We start from the raw sequence: 17,938 nt of genomic DNA, 5'->3' as shown, positions 1-17,938 counted from the left end.
ATCATAAACAACATCCTATACAAAAGAGGGATCTCAGCACCATTATTAAAATGCGTGCCAACCTCCCACACAAAGGAAGTGTTAGAAGAAGTTCACGGCGGCATTTGTGGCAATCATCTCGGAGCGCGGGCCCTTGCCAAAAAAGTACTCCGAACAGGGTTCTATTGGCCAACATTACAAAAGAAGCCACAGAATTTGTAAAGACATGTCCACCATGTCAGAAACATGCCAACTTCCACATCGCCCCGCCAGAAGAACTCATCAACATAACTTCGCCCTGGCCATTTTCAAAATGGGGACTCGATCTTCTCGGTCCCTTTTCCCAGGAATCAGGACAAGTTAAATTTCTAATAGTAGGGGTAGATTACTTTACAAAGTGGATCGAGGCAAAACCCCTAGCCAACGCTACCGCCCAAAGAAGTCGGAAATTCCTATATAGGAACATCGTTACAAGGTTCGGGGTCCCATACTCCATCACCACAGACAATGGCACCCAATTCACAGATGCAGGCTTCAGAAAACTAGTGGCCGACTTGAATATAAAACACCAGTTCACCTCCGTCGAACATCCCCAAGCCAATGGACAAGCCGAAGCGGCCAACAAAGTCATACTGGCCGGGCTGAAACGGAGACTGCAAGAAGCAAAGGGGGCTTGGGCCGAGGAACTTCCACAAGTCCTATGGGCGTATCGAACAACCCCCCATTCTATTACGAACGAATCACCATTTTGATTAGCATACGGAGTGGAGGCAATTATTCCAATAGAAGTCGAGGAAGGGTCTCCCCGAGTAGTCCACTACAATGAACAAACCAATTCTCAACTTCAAAGAGAAGAGCTCGACCTACTTCCAAAAATCCAAGAAAGAGCTCGGATCAGAGAAGAAGCTCTAAAGCGTCGAATGGCTTCCAGATATAATCAAAGGGTAGTACCGAGAAGTTTTACAGAGAACGATCTTGTCCTAATCCGAAATGATATTGGAACAACTCGACCAGGAGAAGGAAAGCTGGCAGCAAACTGGAAAGGACCTTACCGAGTTATAGAAGTACTTGGGAAAGGCTACTACAGACTGACCGAACTCGATGGACGAGAGCTTCCCAGATCATGGGACGCCTGCAACCTAAGAAGGTACTACAGTTAGAAAAGGTAAAGGAACTCATTATTGGATGCACTCTTTTTTCTGAAAAGGTTTTTTAATGAGGCACCAGGCTGAGACCTAGACACTATCCGACTTGAAAGGGATGAAAAAATTCCCACATATATATATTTCGCACTTTTCTTTCAATAAAACTTATTTAGATATTCTACAAGATTTCAAGACGCATTAATCTGAAGTATTCATCGTCCGATTATAAAGCAACAGATCGGCAGAAAGTGAAAAATAATTTCACTGCACGATCACGATAAAGATAATCGTCCGATAAAGGTGAAAACGCGATTCACCCTAAAGATGATCTAAAGATGCCAACCACTTTCTACAAATCGGTAAAGATGAACACAGAATAATGTAAGAAGTTATCGAAAGCAATCCAAAAAAGAACCTGACGAGGTCTTACGGATAGCTAAAATAATAACTTAAAGACTGGCCGACGTACAGAAGTCGGACCAAGTCAACCCAAGTTATAAGTAAACCCTGGAAAGAGGTTTGGCCAACCCTATTGAAGAGGATTACTTTAACTTAAGAAGAGATCGACCTAACGAAGTCGATTTCCTACAAAACGAAGTTATAAAAGTAATCCCTGAAAGAGACCTGACAAAGGTCCAAGAAAGAGGATTACAAAAATAACTTAAGAAGAGATCGACGTAACGAAGTCGATTTCCTACAAAACGAAGTTATAAAAGTAATCCCTGAAAGAGACTTGACAAAGGTCCAAGAAAGAGGATTACAAAAATAACTTAAGAAGAGATCGACCTAACGAAGTCGATTTCCTACAAAATGAAGTTATAAAAGTAATCCCTGAAAGAGACCTGACAAAGGTTCAAGAAAGAGGATCAAAAAAATAACTTAGAAAGAGATCGACCTAACGAAGTCAATCTCCTACAAAGTTATAAAAGTAATCCTAATAAAGTTCCTAGAAAAGGGATTACAAAAATAACTTAGAAGGGGACCAACGCAAATGAATCGGTTACGGAGCGCTAAAAGTACATATGAAAGCGAGAAAACCGAGAAATAGGTCGGACCCACATAGACACAAACTCAAAGGATCCAAGCCATGAACAAAGCAATCCCAAGAAGTCGAGCTACAAGGTTCCAGCATTCTCAGAAAGCAGAAGAGAAAACAAGTCAAAAACCTTCATATAATCCACAAAGTTATGAAGGCCTCGGCGGCCATCAACACCTGTTAAAGATAGCGAGCTAATTTTTGTTTTTCAAAATAAAGTTGCTAAAACAAGCAACTAGAAACCGTCAGCAAAACAAACAAGGTTTTAAAAAGCCCACAAGCCGGGCCAACTACATAAATATCTAGAAAGAGATCAGCAAGCATCAGGAGCCTTCTTGGCATCATCAGGACAGGGAGAAGGAGGACGAGTCTGAATAGGCACGGCATCTATAGTTCCATCCTCCCGGTTCAGAACCTGACAATCCGAATCGGGTGCAACCGGATGAGCAGAAGAGGTCGACACTTTGGCAGAGGACACAGGAGGAGGATCAGCATCATCATCACCATCGTCATCAGGGACAATCTTGCCATCCCTGACAACATTGTCCAGGCTGAAAGGGGTGAGATCGGCCTCGGGAGCAATGACCCGAACTTGCTCCTTCAAGTTCTCGTAAGCAGCAGTTACGCTGCCAACGAGATGACCTTGGAGCTCAGAATAATCTTCCCGGGCATTGTTCAACTCCTCCCTCAGGCGCATCACCTCCCGATAAGTCGTAACGTAACTCTCCTTATGCATCAAGGCTGTGTCCTCGGCCAACCTCAAAGAAGCCGCCAATGAAAGGGAAATCGCCTTCTCATTCTCTAGATCCTTCTCCAACTTGGTCACCTTTAATTCAAGCTCCTCCTTTAGCCCCTTCATCCGGTCAAACTCCTGCTTTGCCTCCTCCATAAATGCCTTGGTAGCATGGAGAGGAAGATTTTGAGCAGCCCGGTATATAGCAGCCGCCATATACGCCATCTGTACGTGATTTCGGGCCATAAATTTCAAATGATGAAGGATGAACACATCGTCCATTGAGAGGGTACCATAGGGACCGATTTGCTGATCCACAAATTCAATGGCATTAAAATCGGGAGCATTGAGGTCGAAAGGCTCAGCTGTTTTTTGTTTTTTATTAGGAGGAGCAACAGAAGGAGCAACAGAAGTAGGGTGAGGATCCACCAGACGAACTCGGGGAGTGGAGATCACCTTCTTCACCCCAGGGGAACTCGGCACAGACAGTTTCGCGGGCACTTGGGAGGATCCTTCCCCAGCCGCCTTGGCCGAGATGTTTCTAGCAGCAGTCGCCCTCTGCGCCCTTTTAAAAGCTTTCATGGCTTCATTATTCTTCATTGCCTCTGCAAATAAATCAGGAATTAAGCCACAAGTCGGAAAGGACAGTCGCAAGCAATATAAACAGATAAAAAAGGAAACACAAAATACCCAGCTCAGTTTGAAGAAGAGAGAGATTGGTTAGAAATTTTTTTGTGTCGAGATGGGGAGGTTACCCCCAGTGTTCTTCCAAGACAGTCACAAAGGCTCGCTCAGCCTCATCCAACATTTCCCACGTATATCGGGACACCCTCACATCCTTTTGCCATTCCAAGGGAAAAGCAGGCTCGTCATTTTCATCCAGAAAGAAGGGCCGAACTCCTTCAACAGCTCGGACCTTGAAAAAGTAGTTTTTAAAATCACGGAATGACTCGTCAAACATGAAAAATACCTTCTTTCCCTGGGTAGAGCGAAAGGAGACCCAAGCTGCCTTCTTTTTTACCACTCCGGGCTTAGTCAAGACAAACAGATAGAAAAAGAGAGATTGGGAAGGAGGGATACCAAAACCATTGCACAACAATTGAAAAATCTTTATGAAACCCCAGGAATTAGGGTGAAGTTGAGAGGGGGCGACATTGCAGGACCATAACAAGTCGGCCTCAAATTTAGTAAAAGGAAGGGTGATACCCAACGGACCAAAGAAAAAGTCATAAACATAGAAGAAAGGGCGATCGTCAACCACCCGAGTAGAGAAGCAGACTCTCTCTTCGGAGGAGGGAGGGACAAGTTCATAGTTCTTCTCATCACCTGGATTACTACAGACCCTATGAAACTGCCTAAGCTGCGCGCAAAACTCGGAATCAACCAAGGAGATACACATAAGGACCATTGAGTCCACCTAATCAGCCATGCCCTCAGGGACCCGGGAAGGCATCTCTACAACGTTATTGCGAGAAGACATGAGGCCAACTAAATCCTACAATAAGAAAAGAAGAGTGGATTACTAAAAAAGCATCTCGGACAAGGGGCAAAAACAACTCGACGGACGAACAAAAAAGGAAAGCCCCAAGATTCAAACCAAAATCCTGGGGCAACCTTTGGAGGCAGTAATAAAGCAAGGATTTAAGAAATTTCTACAGCTTACGCCCTGGCACTCATCAGAAAGAAAATAAAGTCTCAAAGGAAACAAAGGAAGTAAAAACAAAAACACAAAGTCACCACCTTCTTACAGTCTATCAGCAAAAAGCATTGTCAAACATCAAAAATGCCAAAGACGCAAACTTTTTCAAGATCAAACAAAAATCATCATCAAAGGCGCAACCAGAAGCGGCGACAACATGCAAAAGCCCTAAGAAAAGATTCAAGCAACGAGAAAAGCAAAAGACTCGCACCAAAAAACGAAGAAATTCCAGAACACGCAAACAATCAGGCATGGTAAAAATAGAAAATGAGAGAGTAAAGGGAGAAGTTACGAAGAAGAGCGAAGAAGAGAAACTGTTTTTGATTGAGAAAATTCAAAATAAAAGCCAGGAAAAAACGGGGCAATTAATACCAATTAATGAAGGTATTAAACCCTTTCACGTTCCCAAAAGCAAAGCGTTGATATAAAAGCGTGCGCCTTTAGAGGAAAACGTTCTACATTCAAAATATTCTACAAAAAGAAATCGACAAAATGCTTGAGTTCGGCTTCGTCATGAAAGGACCAAAAGTCAAAAACCTCGACCTCAACAGAAAGACCGAGCTCAAGCAGGGGCACTGTTCATATCCTAGGTCGAGCTGTCTGACCCGGGATGTTCGACAGACAAAGCGACCGACCTCTTCAGGTCAGGACAACCCACCTCTTTCCAAAGAGCTCGGCCAAGTCACCAGGAAAGTCCAAAGAAGGGTCCAAATAGAGGAACACGCCCCAAATCCTAAGGCGGCCCAAGTCTACAGAGAGAATGGCGGTTCCCTTGAAGATAAGATGACCTCACTTGAAGATAAGATAAGATAAGATAACTAACTTATCTTATCCACAGAAGGTCACATCTCACCATTATAAATACACTGGAGCACCCAGGTATAACTCATACTCTGATTCTACTCAATACCTGCTTAATACCCTTGCTAACTTAAGCATCGGAATCCCTTGCAGGTACCCCCACTCTCCGGGGACAAAGGATCAGCACCATCACCAAGTCCAACAAGTCGGACACGGCGGCTCCAGCCACCATCATCAAGTCAGATACAACAACTCCGACCAACATAGAAGATCTTGTCCGAGATCGACCTACAGTTTCAGGTAACCCTCGAAATATATATCATATTTTTTTCTCTCCATTAAGCCATTAAACATTCAAACAAAAGAGTGGTATATCTTGTTCGTTATTCTATTCTTTCTCTCTTTCTCTTTTATTTCATTATGTATCATCTTTTTAACATTTAATAATTTTTTGTGAATATAATGTTAGATTACATTTAGCTGGTGATTAATGTTTCTCTCTCAATCTCAATCTTAAAAAAAAAGTTTCAAATCTATAATCTTACAAAAATCATAATCTTTTTGTATCTAGTATTTTTACAACTTAACATCTTTCATCCTTTTGTATTATTTATTTATATTATAATTAAAGCGAAACCGAAAATTTTAAAAACATATTTGTTTTCAGAATTTTATGATAAAAAAAACATAAAGCAAAAATAAAAAATAATTTTTTTTATTTCGCAAAATTTTAAAAATAAAAAAATGTAAACCAAACATATTTTAAATTTTTTCATCAACTAAATGCTTGTTTGGGTGTCATTATTTTGATAAAAAAAATTTTAATGAAAAATATCTTTTTTTTGCGTTTTTGACAAATTTCTAATAGTACAAATAAAAGCACTAGAAAAATAAAAAAAATCTTTTTTAAGAAGCTACAATTTACATCTTTTTTAAAATGTCTTTTTTGTTAAAAAAAAGATGTTTTTTACATAATAAATAAACAAAAAAGTACTTTTATATTGTTATACTCAAACATAATTGATAAATAAAAAGATCTTTTTACATGAGATATTTAAATATAAAATTACTTTTACTATTTTGTAAGATCTTTTAAAAAAAGATAACTCGAAAAAAGATCTTTTTTTTAGAAGTTCACCCAAATAAGCCATAAACCTTTTGGTTTTTCACGGTATCCCTCAACCTGAGAGACCAAAAACTAATTTGTCGTAATACGAAACTCCATTTAAGGATTTGACACTGGCCAATAAGTATCAACAAAACCTTTTATTCTCTTGAGAACGACGACTAAAATAAACAATATAAAAATTCCTTTTTTTAACAAGAGATTAAACTTAGAAACTCAACAATAACCTCATTAGACAGTTGGCACTTCATCTATACCAAAAGCTACCGTGGGTAATTTATTTAGGAATTTAATTTTGATGTATTATCAGTGTAAAATAATTTAATATGTGTATCCAATTAAGTAATGTTACGTCAATCAAAATAACTACTTTTTACATGAATCACGTGAATAATAATTTTAAAAAACAAATATAATTATACAATTAAGTAAAATATTTTACATTATTAATACATTAAAATTAAATTCTTTGTTTAGTTGGGTGAAAACTATCTACTTGCTTTGTATATAAAAAAGATGCAACTTGCTTAGACGAAGAGAAACAAGCACACATGTATTAGAAGAAATAGAAGTGTCCACACACAACTAATTAATATGACCTTATTAAATGCATGTAGGTCTAAATGACTATGACAGAAGTTGACATTGTCGATAATAATACGATATTCTTAACTTAAAATGGGGTAATGTCCTTTCTTAGGGGTGCAAATCTTTGGAAACATAATGTTCTAAACTAGGATGTTAGGGTTTATCAAAGCGTATAATTCTCTTCCAATGACATATCGTTATACTATGTTTGTTGAACTTGGGTCCCTCCTTCTATGCTTCCATTCCAATCAATATCTCTTCCTCTGATGGCTATGTATCACGATCTACACCAACAAATCTACCAAAATCTATTCAATTATTACTGAAATATTAAAGGAGGTTCGGTTTTTGGTTTTTATTTTATTTTTTATTATACGTATTGTCTGTTTTTAGTAGTGAATGCTAATGCGGTTCAATGAAAATTGAGTGTATATTCTCTAAAAATTAATTTGCTATTTTTTTTTATCAAAGATAGGGAAATTCGAAACTACGACTTCTTAGATGAGTATATGAAAATTATGTCATTTGAACTATAATTCATTGGCTCTTCATCCTCACCAATGAGTTATAGCTTAAATGGCATAGTCTCCCCATACTCACCTACGAAGTTGCGGATTTGAGTCTCCATATATTCGATAAAAATTAATTTGCTATTGAAATTAAAAATAAAGGAGAAAAATAAGTAAAATAATATAAATTTTAAATTCTAAATTCTAAATCTAAATTACTAATATAAAATACCATAAATAGAGAATTAAGATTTATTTAATTAACAAATAATACAACCCTTCTTATTTAATAAAAAACGTTTAAGGACGAGTGGATTTTAATATTATTTGGAAAAAGAATTGAATTCAATGAACGTATTTCATTTTCTATACTTTGTTCTTTGGTTGTTCTTTATAACTCTCTTAATATTAGCATGTATTGCAATTGATTAGCAATGCTTTTTTTATGGCCTTGATTATCAATTTTGTTAAAAAAAATCTTTAAGGGGATAAAATATCTTATTTCTTTTTGTAGATTATTCTGTCGAATATTGAATTTCTATGTCAAAATGGTTATTTATTGTTTACCTTCCAAAATACAATAATATATCACCACAAAAAGCTGCTAAATTATGTTTTGGACAAATAATGATAGTTCAAGTGATTTTCCTTTTCTTACTGTGGAAAAGGATACTAATGTTGTGTGTATTTGGGAAAATTATAAATAATTTTTAGGAATTTTAAGATGAAAATATCATATTTACATGTTTGTTTTAAAATTTGAAAAGCTATTCCAAATAAATTTGATTTCAGAAAATTAAAATACTATCATTTCAATTCTCACATTCTCTCTGAGTATATTTTTCATGGGAAATAAAATCTGAGTAACAAAATAATCCTAAAAGTCTAGAACCACCGGATTGAAAATTTTTCCACCTCAACCACGTGTGTGGACTTCGAACAGTTGAAGAATCAATTCCAAAAAAGTAAAAAAAAAAATAGTAGCCATAACAAGGTATACAACAAAGTTAGTTTATTCTAAATCTATGGACTATGGAGGATATGATTCCCCTTTTTCTTTTAAATTGTTTTCCCCTTGTCTTACAAGGTATGAAGATATCGAATATAAATATTGTTGAGAAACGAGTCATCAATTGCCAAATTGGGCAAAGCACTAAACCATACCCATTTTATAATGCTCTAAGAAAAAAAAAGGGAAAAAACTAAAAAGCAAAACAAAAGAAAATGTAAAATATTTTGAGCCTTCCTATCAACAAAGAGAATTTTGCATTGTGAATAAGATAAAGCTAGCAAGTTATAGATACCATATAGGATTAGATGTGAATAAAAATATTCCTTGAGAGTGATGGCCGGTTATAGATACCATATAGATAGATAGATTGTTTGTTTGTAGTTAGAGTGCATGGGTTAAGCATTTATTTTTACTTCTACAAAAGTGGGAGGAACAAATCAAGGGTATCAAAAAACATAAGATTTGTCCAAAAGGGCGTGTTATGGTTAAAATATAAACAATTATTATTTCCTTTGTGATTAGTTTGATTCAGTGGAATTTTACCTAACTTTACTTTGTTGATATCGATTTGCTTATGGGGGGTCAACTCACTTCCAACTTCAGAAAGCATATCATGACATACACTTGTTTGTTTAGCTGTCCAAATCTTAAAATTAGTGACAAATTTTTGAATGGCTTGGATGCAAAAAACCCATCTTTTATTTGTTACAAACTTTTCTCTTTTTTTGAAAGATAAATACATCGTTTTGTATTATGCATAATATATAAATTTATGCATCGTGCCACTCAATACTTATCTTTGTAATACTTTTTTTTTTCTATAATAAGATAGGAACCAAAAAGATAGCACCTTCGTTGATCTCAAAGTAAACAACGGAAGAAGTGCCTTGGGATTTAAGAATATAAGTATATAACTGAGCCTTATCATCAAGACCTTATTTCATAAGTAACCATTTCATTGCATTAGGTGAAAAATGTCACAATTTTACAGCAAAACATATATTCCTTATGTATGACAGTATGACTACCAAATATAGGTTTTTGATATCAAGTTCTGATTAGAGAAATTATAAAATAAGTTATTCATTTCAATAAAAACCATTGATGATCTCTCAGATGAGAATAACAAGCAGTCAAAAACTATGGACATTTACAGTATCAATTCAATAAGCATTGTTTTAAGACTGGTGTCTGGTGAAAATACCAAGAACCCATATAAATCGGCATTTACCCAAGTGCTAAAATGATTATAATACCAGTGTAATAGAGAGATTATATTAAAAAAATAGAAAGTAAGATATTAAAATAATATGGCAATAAACTTTAATTGAATGTTACATGACCAAAGGATCAACCTTCAAATATTCCTAATTTACCCAGAATCCACAATTATTGATTGCAAATTACATGAGAAATATCATACCCAACATCCTGTGTTCTCATCCCCAAAACTGGATCAAAATGGAGATTCAAGGAAATTAAATCCAATGACCATTTGTAATCTCGTTTTCTACCCCCAAAATAAAATGGTAAAAAAGTAAAGATATAGATCAAACTTAGGAATAGGGCTTGATTTTTTGATAGAACATTTGCTCCTCAGAAGGAAAAAATGACAGGAATGTGAACCTAAAATTCGAAAAGATTGGCAGGCAAAAAACCTACACTGGGATTAATTGTTTTGATGCAAACCCAGTGGTTTTCTGACCCTTCTAAAAGTTACTTCTTTGGTAACACTAAAATTGAAAATGAATTTTCCTCGGAGATTCTTTTTCTTACTGCTTCCTTAGTCTTCCAGGAATAACAAAACTTCAAAAAAGCTTATATATTATTTACTGTAACCTTTTTCTGTTGTTAACTACCTCAGGGACAGCAAAACCAATTAATTTTGCTGTGCCACAAGATGGTCAAGCTGCATCTGTTCGAGCCATGCTCCCAATACGGCATGATCAACAGACTCCATTTGTGTGCCCATATTTGATCCTTCATTCAAGGATCCAGCAGCTGCAGCACTAGAGACATTAGTGGCCAACTTCTCTTTGATTTCAGTTGGAGATTCCTTGACAAGTGACTGCACCCATGACAAATCAGGCTCCTCCCCATTGTTGCCGAGCTCAAATGACGAAGATCTACGCAGCTTACCACCACCACCTAATTCATCAGCACCCACTGCCCAATCCACCTTACCATTGGGGGATCCCCATTTTGACCAAGAATTGACGGAAGCAGCTGCTGCTGCAGTAGCAGAGTTGGAGCCAAGTTCCCGGGAGCTAAGGCTCCGAAACTGTTGCTGCTTCTCGCGTTGAGCTAGCATCGAAAGCCTAGAGCTCATTGGAGAAATAGGTTCCACAGTTCGCGGAGACATTCTTCCTGATGCCTGAACCCCAAAAGAGGCCTGCAATAAATGATGATCAACATTTTTAGACGAGAAATTTGTATTAATAGGTGACAACAAGCTTTGCTGCTGCTGAAATTGATTGAAGACGGCTGATTTGTGAGTTGGAGAAAAGACAGTTGATGTCAGAGCTGGATCGGCAAAACGAGGAGAAGAACTTTCGGCAGAAAAAAGATCATCAAGGTTTGACGGAGTCAGCGGCTTCATGCGACCAGAGCGATTTAGTGAATTAGAATTCATAGGCTGTGGAGAGAGGCAAGACAACTCATTCATCAGCTGCTGCTGCTGATCATAATCAGACAACATGTCGAAGTCATCCATAGGGATATCTCTAGCATTGAGAGAAGATCTCAGCCGACTAGACTGAAGGTTACTTCCTGGAAGATGCAAGGCTGGAACATTTGGCTGCGGCCATGCAACAGAGGAGTGCGACATGCCATTTGCAGAAGGTGACATTGGCGGAGTGAATGGTGAAGGAGACATGACAGACATCGAAGAAGGAGAGCCAGGCAACATGCTCATGGCCGCAGCAAAGTCCATGGCTGAAGACGTGCTTGAACGAGGAGAGGGAACCGCAGAACCAGTTGAAACATATAAGGGCCGAAGCTCTTCAGCAGTGTGGGCAAAGAAACAAACTCTTCTGGAACAACTTGTCCCATCCTTGCAAAGACGAGTCCTGTATTGTGCTGGATGAAGCCAGCACTCAAAAACTCCATGAGCATATTCACACATATCTCCCCGCCGGCAAGCACCCTTCCGAAAATCAGGACAAGGGACACAACTATAATGGTACTTCCTTGGGTCCCTTCTCCGAGCATTCTCCCCTGGATGCACAAAAGGGCATTCAGTCCAATCATGGGAATAAGCACGTGAACAAGGTCGAACCTTGAATGAATACATTCGGAACTCGTCGGTTGAATAAATACTGTTCTTAATGTCCGGAAGGGATGGATCAACCGGATATTCTTTCTTCTCAGACACAGACGACGCAGGGACATCACTTGACTTTAACTTCAATTGGAAATCTGGTGCAGAAGGGGATCCATTCTCCGGTGAAGTTGACAAAGGTGGAGAATATGAATTAAATGTGGTTGTGATTACCCTCAAATTACACCCAGTAATAGAATCATCAGTTTGAAGAAGTTCTTCAAGACTGTTTTTGACAGACTCAAGCTTAGGAGGAGAAACAATAACATCTATGGGACGATGCCCATTGGCATCCACAGAATTTGGATCAGCACCTGCCGCAAGAAGCAGCTTCACAGCATCCACAGCATTTTCGGAACCACCAGATGCTGCACAATGAAGGGCAGTGCTCTTGTCAGCACCACAAGGCCGGTTGATATCAGCTTCAGAGAGTGAAAGAATCATTCTCATAACATCGATGCTACCATAGATAGCAGCAACCATCAAAGGTGTTCTTTGTTCATTGACCATCTGCTTTGATCCCTTCCGACGGCCATACCACAGCCCAACCTCATCCACAGAGGAAGGATCACACTCAATCATTCGTTTGAAACCATCCACATCGTTATTGGCTGCAAGCTCAAGCAAGCCAGCAAAAGAATCTTCAGTCTCAACAGTCAAGTGATTCATCTTGTCGTTTCTTCTTCAAGGTGTGTGCCTAAGTTGTTGACTTCAGTCAGCTGAATAAAAAGACACAACAAACCCATTAATACTGGCCTTCAACCACAAGAGAGTTAGAATTATAATAACAAAGAAGCAGCACAACAAAGCATCAAATTACGTGGACACCCTTGAAAGTTCAAATACATTACCTAAAGGATAAAGCTTACAAGAGACACTGCAGGTAAGACGAGCTTCAAATAGAACATCTACTCTCAGAAGTAAAATTCATTCAAAAGAGAAGTTTTTAATTATCTTCCATTCATTTCAGCAAAAAAGATCACTCCTTTATAGCACAAAAACTACACAAACAAAGAAACATACAACCGAATAAATAGATAAAAGATCGCTTCCTCAGCAATCCGATTCTCTATTTATCTTCAAATAACCATCAATCCAACTAGCATAGAATATTTCTCTATTTTGGCAAAGAGAGCCTGCCAGAAAAAAAATTGGAAAAATAGAATAAATTAAACTAAATTAAAAAAATTAAATCATCCATGAACATAGAGACTAAAAAAACAAATAGCAAATCCACCGTGTTGCACTGAACTGAACCCTAACAAGCTTCACAGTCAAAGACCTAGATTTACTTAAATAGACCAAACATAAACAAGAGCACACTAATCTAAAACAATTACTTAATCTACTGCTTCCTTTTCACTTTCATCCGCACACACAGAAAACATAAAACAAAATAAAAAATAACTGTATTCAAACAAAAGAGAAAATTGCTTGTGAAAGTACGAAAGAGTAAAAAACCAAAGAAAAAACCGCAGAGAGAATCAAATACCGAGCCAAAAAAAGCAAGAAGTGCACAACACCACCAAGATCTTTAGAGGATCACAGAAATGACCAACTTTCCAGGAATTTTGTTCACACTCATTTTTTGCATCGCAACACAAGAACGAGATCCAAGCACACACAGAACAGAATAATAGATTCAAAATCGGAACAAGTAAGTGATCTTAACTGGCAGAACAAGTATGATTTAGTGAGAAACCGTGAAAAGAAAAAAATCATACCACTTTGCTGAAGCAACTGAAGAAGACGACGAAAGAAGGAATCAGTTTCGGTTAGAGAGAGAAAGTGAGAACGGATATAGAGAGAGAAAGAGAGAGTCGCCTCAGATCTCAAGGGAGAAGAAGAAGCGAAGCTCAGAGAGTGTGTTTGGATTCCGAGAAAATCTGGCGAGAAAAAAAGACAGAAAGATAAAATCGTGAGAAAAGAGAGGGATAGAGAGAAGAGCTTCTTCTTCTTTCTTTCTTTCTTTCTCTCTCCATTTCCTATGCTTTCTCTTTTTTTTTTTCTTTTTTTTTTCTTTCACCCAAAAAATTTAAAAATATAAAAATAAATAAAACACACACAAAAGAGCACTGGGTGTGTCTTTTAAAAAATTAGTGAGTGTCTTTTAAAATTATTATTTTCAGTTTGATAAAATCGCCTACCCAATAAAAATTTAGCAACTTAAAATAATAGACCGGAATAAATAAGAAAGATGAAGCGCACTGAGAGAGTTTTTAGGGTTTGATTATTTATTCTCGCTCTGCAGCACCCAGCGCCTTTTTTATTGGCCAATCACATCACGCCTCGTCAGCTACCAAGGATGCGATCGTCTTTTGGGATAAGGTTTAGGGGTAGAAACGTAGTTTTGCACTTGGTGACGTGGTTGTTATATTCTTGGAACGAGTTGCGACAAAACGCTCCCCTTGAAATAATTTAACACCTTTTTTCTTTAGTTGGGTGAAATTTTCTGGAAATTCAACCCAAATTCACCTCACATGCAAGTTAAATTCGGGGAGGAGAGCAAGGATCTAGTGCCACTGATTTCTCCAGAGCCTCCGTGATTAGACACGTGGCACAAAATCATGGATTCTTGACTTCTCGTTGACACAAAATCTTTGGTTTATTGCTGCTATGTGCAAATCTTTTATAAGTGTGGCCAATCAGGTGGCAACATGTAAGCAAAAATGCTCAGATGTGTGTCCTGTTAAATTTATTGTTTCTCAGAAATTCTTTGTTATTTACTTTTTTTTCAATAAAATATTTTGTGTAAGTTAAATATAATCGTGAATATGTTAAATTTTAAAATAGTCACCATTTTATTATTTATTTATTTATATTTATATTTTTTTATTATTAAATCAAATTATACACTGATAAAAATCAATTTTAACATTCTCACTTTGTCTACGGACGTTATTAATTTATTATAAATTTTAACTTTCTATCTTACTCTTTAAAAATACTTAATATATATTAAAACATTTAAGTATATTAATATAATATTTTAATAAATTTTAATTATTAATTTTAATTATATATATTATATATTTTTTATAATTAAAATTAACGATTAAAAATTATTAAAAATTATTAAAATATCAATATATTAGTATATTTTAAAATTTTTTATATTAATCGATATATATTTATTATATATATATATATTAATTCATGTATTCTTTAAATAAATAATTAGTAATTAAACTAATCAAATTTATTTATACTAATATAACAAAACAAATCTTATAAACTATCAAATGTGTATTTTTATATTAATAATTAATTAATAATTATTTTTTAATTCGTAGCATGGTTATTTATTCTTATATATTATAAACATATAGATTTTTTTATTTTTATTATTAATAGATAATTTAGATATATACATAAAAATATTATATTAATAATATTTCTATAATTTAAATATAAATACGGTACTCGAAAAATACTCTTATGTATATCTTTATTAAAATAAAAAATTATGTATTTTAATTTATTAGAAACGTAAATTATATTTTTTAAGATATATTTCTATGTATATTTAAATTATCTATTAATATTTATTTTTATAAATTACTGTTCTAAACTTTTCTGCTATGAATTCATCTTTAAAAATCACTAGCCGCTCATACAATAGTTACACAATAAAATTTGTTACAGATGCAGTACAAGAATTGAATGATGATGGCTAAAAGAATAGAAACCAAACACCAAGTACTAATCCACATTTATTTGGGTGAATGAGAATATTGTAAAAATAAATAAATAATATGAAAATTACAATATTTTAATTTTTGTATCTCTTATATTTTCTTTAGGCGGTTACTTCTTCAACATATGACAATATGAAAATTAAAAAATATTACATGTATATTAAAATAAGTTATGAAATAAATTATTATAAATTTATATGTAAATACATTAAACATAATATAATTATAAAATTTAATATCAATAAAAATAAAATTTTACTAACAATTTGATTTTCTTATACTTTGAAATTTCGCTTATACTCTCATTTAATTTCTTCTAAAACTATTTAGAACTTATAACTAATATTTTTAACTTTTATTCCATAACACTTTTGTCAAAAAAAATTCTTAAATGTTTTTTTTTTTTAATTTATTCTAGTCATATATAGAGTGCCTTTCATTCTATTGTAAATTGAGAGTGTGTTTTGTTTTTCAATTCAGTTATATTATCAATATAAATAAATAGATGTAATTTTATTTTTGCTTTTAAGATATATTTACTAAAACTATATGTTAAATGCTATTTTCAATAAACTAAAGATATAGAATTTGGATTATAGATAGATAGATATGGGAAAAAATTGATATACTCTTATAAAATCTGTAATATCTGACAAAAATTAATGTACACTTGTAAAATTCAAAAAGTGTGTCAAGAAAAGTGTAAAAGAATAACTTTTAAAAAATAAATGTTAGGAAATTAATAGATTTTATGTATAATTATTAATTAGTTATTATTAATATTTTTAATAGTATAAAATTATATTTAATAATATAGGATAATTCATTTTTTTTTTAATTAAGTACTGTTTTCCTATATTTTTTCTTTTTAAAAACTCATAACTAAAAACAATAAAGGCCAAACAAAAAAATACAACTTAAAAAAAAAAACTAAAAATGATGATAGGAGCTATGCTATGTATAATTGTATATACATCAGTACGTGACTTGCTTAACTGTAATTAGTAACGAATTAGCACAAATTAATTATAATTAGTTCAGTTCTAATTAGAGATTAATTAGAAGAAGCACATGCTAAAAAATTTTGTTAGCTAGTCTATAAAAAATATTTTTTTTTTTCATTGTAATTCACTTTCACCTCATTTCACAATAGAATCATCTCATTTGTATTGATTCAACTTATCTCTCTTTTAACTTTTTCAATTCCTCTTCTTCCTTCTCTACGCTCTAAAGTTTGATATTTTTATATTGAAATAAAGAAAAGTTTAGGAAGCCAGCAGATTTATTAAAATTTGGCCGGCATTTAGCCAGCAAAATAAAAATAAGTGATTGTCCACCATTAGATGAAATCTCATATCATTAAATACACTATTGATGGCTAATTAATGACTACAACTCACCAAATCTGCTAGCTCCCTAACACTCCTCTTGAAATAAACAATGTTCATAGTATAAAAGCAAAATAACTATTATACATTACTATCATATGATTAATAATGTAGATAATAACTTTGTTTTAGCTCATAACATGAGAATATGCTCCTCCTCGCCCTCCAAAGGAATTTGATTCTGATGAGTAATTTATGCTTGGGAATAAAATGTTGAAACTTAAATAAGTATAAGAATATGTTATTTCTGGTTATTTTTTAGAATAATATTGAATATCTTAAAACAAACACCAATTAAAATAACTAATTTTAGTGCAAAATAAATAATGAGAATAGAATAAATTGATCAAATTATATCAAATAATTTATAATAAAAAAATATTATTTAAATATATCATTTGTTTATAAAAGATACAGATATTTTTGCGCTTATAAAAAATTAAGGACATCACTTGTTTTTGTCATTTATTATTATTATTATTATTATTATTATTATTATTATTATTATTATTATTATTATTATTATTATTATCTACAATAATGATACACTCTTGTCGCTTTTGGCATGATATATATATATATATATATATATATATATATTTGTTGGGTTACCGTGGTAAATTTTTTATCATTGGGGAAATTTAAAAAAATATTAAATAAAAAAATATAAAAAAATAACACATCTAATTCAAAATCTGATTTTTTTTTGTGATAAAAAATTTTCTACAGTAGCCCAACAATATATTCAAAAATAGGTATATATTTGTATGAACAAGACTATAAGTTGAATCATTTGGGTCAACAACAATAATAAAAGGGATTCTTCAACTAAATGGAATACAACCAACAATCAACGTAATTAACGTAATGATTCTAAGAAAATAAATTTTTAAAAAATTTACCAA

At 34.2% G+C, this 17,938-nt stretch overlaps 1 protein-coding gene across 2 annotated transcripts; it reads right to left on the bottom strand.

The window, feature by feature from the left end:
• Positions 1-9,921: 9,921 nt before the first annotated feature.
• Positions 9,922-14,108, bottom strand: LOC130933434 (zinc finger CCCH domain-containing protein 30). 2 transcript variants are annotated; one of them, XM_057863044.1, is made up of 2 exons: positions 13,672-14,108; positions 9,922-12,666 (listed from the first exon to the last, which is right to left on the bottom strand). In XM_057863044.1, the coding sequence occupies exon 2, from the start codon at positions 12,614-12,616 to the stop codon at positions 10,508-10,510; it is 2,109 nt and encodes a 702-aa protein (XP_057719027.1). In that variant the 5' UTR covers positions 12,617-12,666; positions 13,672-14,108; the 3' UTR covers positions 9,922-10,507. The 2 variants fall into 2 exon arrangements, with proteins under 2 accessions (XP_057719027.1, XP_057719028.1); XM_057863045.1 differs by lacking the exon at positions 13,672-14,108 and adding an exon at positions 12,799-13,645.
• Positions 14,109-17,938: the final 3,830 nt, after the last annotated feature.

Source organism: Arachis stenosperma, chromosome 6, assembly GCF_014773155.1.
Source record: "Arachis stenosperma cultivar V10309 chromosome 6, arast.V10309.gnm1.PFL2, whole genome shotgun sequence".
Taxonomy (NCBI): domain Eukaryota; kingdom Viridiplantae; phylum Streptophyta; class Magnoliopsida; order Fabales; family Fabaceae; genus Arachis; species Arachis stenosperma.
The sequence above is the reverse complement of the archived record's forward strand: the minus strand, read 5'-3'. Positions and strand labels throughout refer to the sequence as shown.

Coding starts and splice junctions, on each gene's coding strand:
- LOC130933434 (XM_057863044.1), bottom strand. CDS start 12,616: ATGAATCACTTGACTGTTGAGACTGAAGATTCTTTTGCTGGCTTGCTT.